Source organism: Chaetura pelagica, unplaced genomic scaffold, assembly GCF_000747805.2.
Source record: "Chaetura pelagica isolate M959 unplaced genomic scaffold, ChaPel_1.0 scaffold20, whole genome shotgun sequence".
NCBI lineage: Eukaryota > Metazoa > Chordata > Aves > Apodiformes > Apodidae > Chaetura > Chaetura pelagica.
Window position 1 is genome coordinate 3,460,839 of NW_009951958.1, and position 7,956 is coordinate 3,468,794.

At 43.2% G+C, this 7,956-nt stretch overlaps 1 protein-coding gene across 2 annotated transcripts; it reads right to left on the bottom strand.

Annotated features, from left to right (window-relative positions):
• Positions 1 to 210: 210 nt before the first annotated feature.
• COPS7B (COP9 signalosome subunit 7B) lies at positions 211 to 7,352 on the bottom strand. Of its 2 annotated transcripts, XM_009999681.1 has the most exons (6): positions 7,191 to 7,352; positions 5,922 to 5,997; positions 4,266 to 4,354; positions 3,480 to 3,682; positions 2,123 to 2,228; positions 211 to 588 (listed from the first exon to the last, which is right to left on the bottom strand). In XM_009999681.1, the coding sequence occupies exons 1-6, from the start codon at positions 7,350 to 7,352 to the stop codon at positions 430 to 432; spliced, it is 795 nt and encodes a 264-aa protein (XP_009997983.1). In that variant the 3' UTR covers positions 211 to 429. The 2 variants fall into 2 exon arrangements, with proteins under 2 accessions (XP_009997983.1, XP_009997990.1); XM_009999688.1 differs by lacking the exons at positions 4,266 to 4,354; positions 5,922 to 5,997 and having other exon boundaries at positions 300 to 588.
• Positions 7,353 to 7,956: the final 604 nt, after the last annotated feature.

Here is a 7,956-nt window from a genome sequence, read left to right on the forward strand (position 1 = left end):
TAAAAAGATCTGTGTAGATGGCTTCCTCGCTCCCAGCCTGGCTTTGGCAGCCACACTTCAACCCTGGGATTCAGACACTCTCCCAAGATCTGATTTAGTACAGCAGCTTCCTCAAGGTTAAGCAGCAATGAAACTGGTTGGGAGGGAGCAAAACTGTCCACAGATTTTTTTCTTCCCTGCCCCTTTTGGTTAGGTCCCTCTCTTTAGAAGTCCCTCTTTACAGGACCAGAACAGGGACACCCTGGAAATTACAAGGGGCTGCACAGTGTAACTTAGCCAGGTGCTGCTGACTGGGAGCTGTATTGAAACAGGGCTTTTATCTGCCAGCCTGGAAGGGACTGGCCCAGAACCCACTGAAAAAGGAGACGCAGGCCCTTTTTTGCTCCTCCTGTTGTCATTCCTAACTGAATGACATTTACATGGTATGTTCTAGTGACGGCTGGAGACCAGCCCTTTGACTTTGGACATCTTCTTTGTGGGCTGCCTTTGTTCCGTGTGTGGAGGGCACTCTCGCTCTACCAGCTGCTGTTCCATCTCCTGTGCCGACGACGAGGCTGTAGCTTTTAATGTTTTCTTTATGTTTGTGACCTGGCCAAGAAGAGACAGTGAATCAGCACCTGCTTCTTCCTCCCCTTGCAGTAGAAACTCTGTTCATAAACATAATGAAAACCCCTGGAGTACAGGGAGGGGATTATAAAACAAAACTTTCCTATCAGAAACATGCTCAGCACTTGAGTTTATTAAAGGTAATGTTTCATCCTCACTTAGAGCCAGGAGTTGTTAATATTTCCAGTCTGGGTCCAGCATGGAATAACTAGAGAATTTTTTTTCTTAAGACACACAGGCACAATATGGTAGCACTGTTCTGGCTGGCTGGAGGGACCTACTATTGCCTTGGTGCAGGAGGCCGTCCTACCATTCTGTTGGCCAGAAGCTGTAAGGACAAAGGAGACTGCAAACGAAACAAACTTCTACTTTGGACAGCACTTGAAAAGGGAAAATGCCACTTGGTCTAGCTAGCTGGCTGGCTTAGTCACATGTATCTGCTACAAGGAGGAACAGAAATTGGTTTAGTGGGAGGCAGCAGTAATGCTTCTGCTGCTTTGCCTGAAAAGGAGGGATACAGCACCAGGCACCACATTCTGTCTGCCAGAACCCCAGAGGGGTCACCAAAAATACAATGAGCAAACCATAAAAAAACCCCAAACTAAATAAATAAAATAAAACAACAACAACAACAAAAAAACCAATAAAAAAAAAACATAAAACACAGGCCAAAACAAGTTTGGGAGTCAGGTGTGCCAACTCCAGGCCAAAAGCATCTGGCAAACCAATTGCACTGTGTATGCCAATCAAGCCGCCAAGCATATGCTGCTTCAAAAGGCAAACACAAACCTGCAGGGATGCAGCACTCTGCAAGAAATAAACCCTCAGCAAGTGTCTCAGGAGGACCATTTTCACCTTTACAGCTGTATTAGCCAAGATTTGTTCTCACAAGTAAATGCACATCAGCAGGGGCTAAAATCGTGAGCCCGTGCTGCCATCTACTGCCGAGCAGCAAAGGCAACGACAGCGGGAGCACTCCCGGGTTAGACTGCCCAGGAGAGTGTGCCACAGTCAGGCCGCAGTGCTCAGCTTCACCCCACGGAAAGACCCCGAGGGAAGCTGCTGAGGGCACTTTTTGCAAGAGCAATGAGACTCAAGGGGTTTTTGTTAACTACACTTCCACGTTTAAAACAACGTGAACTGTCTTTTTTTCTTACCGCATGTCTTGTACAAAAGGAACAGAACTGCATCCAAGCTCTATGTTCAAAGCACACTTTTCCTAACAAATCAACTCAGGAAACTGTAGCTAGTAGAGCCACCTAGCCTAAATTTATACAATTTTATATAAAAAAGTTCCAACCTGCTCAGAGTGGGCAAATTTGATGCTTGTGGTGTTACTAGCACATGAGAGCAGATGTGTTTTCTTCCTACCCCAAACCAGCACATCTGATTTGCATGATTGCTAGCCTGTTTCAGAGGAGCCATGACTATTAAGCAGGTGTTACCAGGTTATTTTCTTCAGCAAACAAACATTTATCAAAAGGCATAGAGCAGTGTGAAGTTACTTTGCACCCACCTCCATCTCCACCTGCTGTTGCGTTCGGTGATGGTTCTCTTTGTATTGGTTGGCTCTAAGTACTTGCTGCTCAATTCCCAAAAGAACCGACTCGCAACCATCACACCTGCAAGACACAAACCATGTCACACAGTGCTCATGAGTTCTCCTGTGCAGCAGCTCAGTTAGGCAACCTGACAAGTCATGTTCAGATTATTAAATTTATACTTCCTTCTTAAAGATCAGAATTCCAAAAAGCTGGCAAGAAAATTGCTGTTTGGTCAATGTATTTCACAGCATTCATTAGCCAGGCCAACTTACCTGCCCAGCAAAAAGCAAGCACAGGTTCGAGGCACCTTCAACTCCCTTTCTGATCAGAATTACTGCTTAAATAGGGATACATGTGTTTTTCAAAAGTAAGCAAAACTTTAAAATAAAACAACAGAGTCAAATTGAGAAAACCTCCCTGCCTGTTTAGTGCTAAAAGACAAGAAGCACTCCTCTAACACAGAACTCTTAACTGAGAGGACAGAAAAAGAACTGGCAGTGAATTCATTGTTACCTTCCAAACAATGCTATAAGGTCCTCAAAGCTGCCCTCCCACTGAGATGGGATTGAGGGAGTTAAGAGTAGAGAAGCAAAAAATCTGCCCCCACCTCAGGACAGCATATTTGCCCAGCAGTTTAATTACTTCTTATGCAGGCATTACCATAGCAACTAGGAACCAATTCTCAGTCAGCTCAGAACCTGTCACAGGCTCCACAGTCTACAGGGGAATTTCTCTGGACAGGAAGGGAATTCTATGAAAAGATGAGAAGCAGCTTCCTGGCAAAGGTACAAAAAGGTAGTACCACAGTCCCAATGTGGTTGCCTGCAGCCTGCATTTGCAGGAACAAAGAGAAGGCAAAGACATCTGAAACTTCAAACTTGAAGAGACATCCCCTCCAAAGAACTGAAATTCTCTAGAATTTGCCCATGCAGTTCTCACCACAGTGAAAAAGGCTGGTAAGTAACGGACAGGTCTGTTTTTGTTACCAAGTGTAACAGCAGAAAGGGGAGTAGTTCCCACCATAACATCACAGTCCAATTTGGCCTGTTTGAAAGGGCCCTTTGGCACCTCACTGTGGTTCTGCCCTATGAAATCAACAGTGGGAGCAGCATCTCAAGACCTGGTATAGTCTGACTTGGTACACAACACAAACTGAATCCTAGATGGGATCTTCAAAAGCCTGTCTAATAGACTACTTCTCCAAGTGTCTACTTACAGCATAAGGCTAATGAATGGAACATGGTGAAATTGAGCCAGCACCTGAAATTTTGAGAAATAAGAAAAAGATGGGACAAGGTACATACAAGGAAGGTGGAGAGACTGCCTCACCATTCCTGGAGTGTTTTGACAATGTTGCTGATGTCCTTTTTCTGAATGTCTCTGCCGATACAAAAATCCACCTCTAGCACCTGGTTTCGTTGATCCAGCTTCCCCTGGATAATATCTGTATAAACCGCTTCAATAATCAGATCTTCTAGCTCCCTCAGATTCCTCATATCCAGGTCCTTCAGCAACACAGAATATGGAATGCACTAAAAACAGCAAGTCCAAGGGTAAGTTAACAGTTCTAGAGGCAAAATGAACAGCCAAGTCTCAGAAGGTCAAGGCCCAAACACTTGTTGTATCCTACACTTCAGCCTGCAAGAACAGCAGTGATGGAGTGTGGCAGAACAAACACCTGCTACTAGTCTATGTTATATTCTGACACAACTCTGGTAACTCCTCAACCTCTGACATAGTACATTGTGGAGAAAAAAGAGGTAATGGCATTGTAGAAGGAATTAAGAAATGTTGATTAGTTTTCACCGGAACAAGAAGTCAGTGTTTTTAAGACTGATTCTCCAGCAGTGAAAGAAGTCATACAAAGCTCTCAGCCCTTACCAACCAACTTGCATGGCAGCCCAGACACACCCACACCTCATCCACACAAGTCCACCAAGTCAGTGGTCCAAAGGCACCATGACAGAATACTCTACATTACAGATACTTTCCTAGTTGCAGGACTTTTTGCAAGTACTCATGCAGTCCAATACCACTCCAATACTACATAATCAGTGCCATCTCCATAAACAAGCAAACAAAAAGTCTACTGCTATCACACACAGCGTACTTTACCTTCATCCTGGAAGCCAGGCTTACAATCGTCAAGTGTTTCAGCTTGTTTTTCTGAGTTGCTGTTAATTCAGGCAGGTTATCTTTATTTGCTGTTAAAGTTAAAAAGAAAAGATTCAGGACTTCCCTTCAAGCATTATATGATCCAGGCTGCAAAATTTCAGTCTAATTACACTAAAACCCTAAAGGCTGAACTCCTCCAGCCACTGTGAACATCAGGTGAGCAAGGAGAGCTGCTGCTGATGACAGATTAGCAAACCCAGGGAAAGACAGAAAAGCTTAAAAGAACTATTTGGGAATTCCATTCTCCTCCACTTCTTTAGTAACTCTGGTTTCAGAATTAGAATGTAATTCACATCTACAGAAATGGTGTCCAGCCAAAACAGTTGGTCAATGCTTTGTTTCTACCACCAAGTAATTTTTATTTCATTAATGAGCTGACAGAATAAAATCTTCCCCCTTTGCTGATCTGGTTGTAAATACAGTGGGTTTTGTTTCTCTGAAGAGCTTCAGAATTTAGGGCTGAAAGTGTAAAGCACCAGACTGAAGAAGAGAGGAGAAATTATTAATCTAGATACTTACGTGGCCTCATTGTCATTGTATTATATTAATGTCCCTCATGAATATTTAAAATAAGAAAGGAAAGTGGCAGTCTTCCAAAGCAAAGAAACTCTTTAAAATATCTCTTTTAATGGAAATTAGTGTTTCAGGGCCACTCAAGTTTCCCATCCATCCCATCTCATTCAATGCTCTACATTTTGATTACTTTTCCCCCTTTCTCTTTCTTCACTAGAAAAGGAAGAGTGAACTGGGCTGTCACATGCTGGGACACAAGACCCATGCTCAGCAAACACATCCTCTAATCAGTCACAGAATTCATGAGGCTCGTGTTGCTCCACAGCCACTGGAATTTCCAGACCTTGCACTTAAAGATGCCACTTGTCCTTAGAGGAACTAGACAGCTCATCCACCACAGTGACAGCCAGCACCACGGCAGAATTATTTGTCACACTCTGTAATGGTCTGGATTAGGTTGCTACCCACAAATGAAGTATTAAATTGTAGCAGAATGGAAGCATAAGCACCAGAGATAAAAGCACATCCAGACAGATACTATGATGATTCACGCATAGACCTTCTGTATAAAAGTCATTATTTCAATCTTTATTCTAGCTAAGAACTGCTTCCTTTTGTTTCAGCAATGCCATCACACAAAAAAAGTTATCCCATAAACCATATACATTCTCATAAATAATGCAGAACAATTTTGTCTAAGTTTTCTGCAGCTTCCATAATCAGTGTCATCTAAATTTCAAAGCAGATGTCTGAAATTGCACTCTGCAGAGGTAAGTGGCCTGTGAACATCAATGAATACTGCTACAGACCAATTCAATCCAGAGCTGTAGTCCAATCTAAACCAGTAAAACACCATAGTCTCTAGTGCATAGTCCCTTCTTCACATTTTAGCAGTTAAAAAGCACACATGACCAAGAGATCCCCTAGGAACAAGCAAAGACCCCCTCCTCCCAAGCAAATTCTGTTCTTGGACACTTTCACTGAGCTGTACCACACCAAGTGCCACAGAAAGAGAAGAACTGCCTCTGACAGTTGTGAAGGACAACCCAGTCTGAACTCTGCAGGCAGGCATCAGTCTCTTACCTACATAGTCGGGGTACGTTCCGTACGCAAACAGGTTCAGCAACTGATAATAAGCAGCATTAGACCCCTCAGCCAGCTGGGTGGTTAAGAAAACAAAAGAAATTCCATGTAACATGATAAGAGCCAACACAACACTGGCAGGCAACTTCTCCAGAGGACCTTTTAAATCTAGATAGGACAAGTAGTACCCAGAAAAGCAATTATAAGCAGATTTTAAAGAGCTGGACCCTCTCTAAGGCCTTCTGAGCTGCAGCAAATTTCAGCAGTTTCAGAATCAAGATGATCCAGCCATTTCTATGCACCAGAACTTAACTACAGTTTGGACTGTCAAATGCTGTCAAGTGCAGCACCTTGGGAGGTAAAAGAAAAAGGCAACTCTTAATTTCAGCTGACAACCTACAGGGCCAGCTCTTCTCATCATGTAACAAGCAAGCAGGCAATGGTGTCAGTTAAGCACCCTTGCTATTACTGGGAAAGCCAAGACAGCTTACCTGCAGAGCCACAAGAACTTAAAAGCAAAGCAAGCTACAACATTTTAGGTTGCATGCATTTCAAAGTAACAGCAATCCTCTCCATGCAAACACTTCATGGGAATAACTGCAGCACCAAACAGTGATTTTTATTCAGTGGGTTTTTTTAATGCCATTTGCTGCACATAGAGCCAGGAAAAAAAACTGGTGATTTGATGCTGAATAACCATTGAGGCATTTTTCAGCGTATCTAAGAGTCTGTTTTGAAAGCCAAACTTGCTGTAGCCCAGCTGCAGAGATACTCAACTGAGATTCCCTCACTGCAAGAGAGGGAGGTGCTGGTGAGGCATTCCCAGCCAAAGCTCTGGAACTTACTTTCCACCTTTGTTTGAAATGGTTGGGATTTGGTTACCACCCAGGCCCGATACACCAAGCATCTGCTCATGAAGACTTTTGCAGAGCACTGAGGTTATGCCTTCCAGGACAATGAAGGAGTAGAAAGGGGGGCTTTTTGTTGTTGGCTAACTAGGTGCCTTCTTGGAATTGTTACTGTGCTGCTGCCAGGCTTTTGCTATATTAGCAATGACATCAAGGTAGCAAAGCTTTACATCATGTTTTGTTTTTTTTAAAACATCTAATATATACAGGCAAAAGCACTGTAAATCTCATACACAAACATCTCATAACCAAGGTAAGTCACACCTGGCACAGAAATTTCACACACAGGCTGTCTGCGGAAACTTCTGGGGATCCCTTATACTGGGAGAGCAGAAAGGGCATTAGGTTGGAAATCTCTTACCTCCTGCACATTTGTTAACTCCAATAGCTCTCCAAAGACATAAACCCCGGGAGCCTCCAGCACTTGATTTATAAGAGCAGTCAGAGCTGAGCCACTCGTACCTTTGGCCAGTAAAATAAACTGCTCTAGAAGATTGCAGGACGGTTTCTGTTCTCCTGCCATTCTAGGTTTTCAACCTGTCAATAAAAGAACATGACATTAATACACCCTTTCTTCTCTGCTGAATTCTGTCTGGCAGTGGATCAGAAGGTTCACTCAGCATAGTAATATTCGGGTCCTGCAGAGCCAGGTTTTTCTTGAGCATTCAGAGGGCAGACCAGGAACCCAGCAGATTCAACTGTTCATTTACCTAGGGAGCAAAAATTATTTGCACAATATCTGAGCCAAGTTTCTGCAGACTGCCTGGTCTGTCCCCTGAAAGAATCTACTCCTGCTAGTGGGAAAGGAGTTTGGATCCCATGCTGTTTTCAGATGTTACCTTCTACTGATGCTGTCAAATAATATCAACTGTAAAGATGTATATGATTATGTCTATTAAAGGGGAGCTAAGACTTCCTCCTTCCTCATTACACAGCTTCAAAACAGCAGCTCATTTATTCTCTGTGAAGACCTGACCCACTGTAGGCATGTCATACCTTTTCCTTTAACATCAGCTACAGATAAAGTTTGTGTACATAATTCCTGCTGCTTTCTGAGCCCAAAAGACAAAAAGAACTGTGGCTGGTAAGTAGCTTTCCAGTCTCCTTGTACAGTTAAAGTGTTTTGG

Bases quoted from the DNA above. Each gene is read 5' to 3' on its own strand.
- COPS7B (XM_009999681.1), bottom strand. From the start codon at position 7,352: ATGGCAGGAGAACAGAAACCGTCCTGCAATCTTCTAGAGCAGTTTATT. The intron at 3,683-4,265 runs GTAAAGTACGCT...TGCTGTTTTTAG, and splicing joins GCCTGGCTTCCAGGATGAAG to TGCATTCCATATTCTGTGTT. The intron at 589-2,122 runs GTGGGTGCAAAG...CTTCTTGGCCAG, and splicing joins AACAGCAGGTGGAGATGGAG to GTCACAAACATAAAGAAAAC.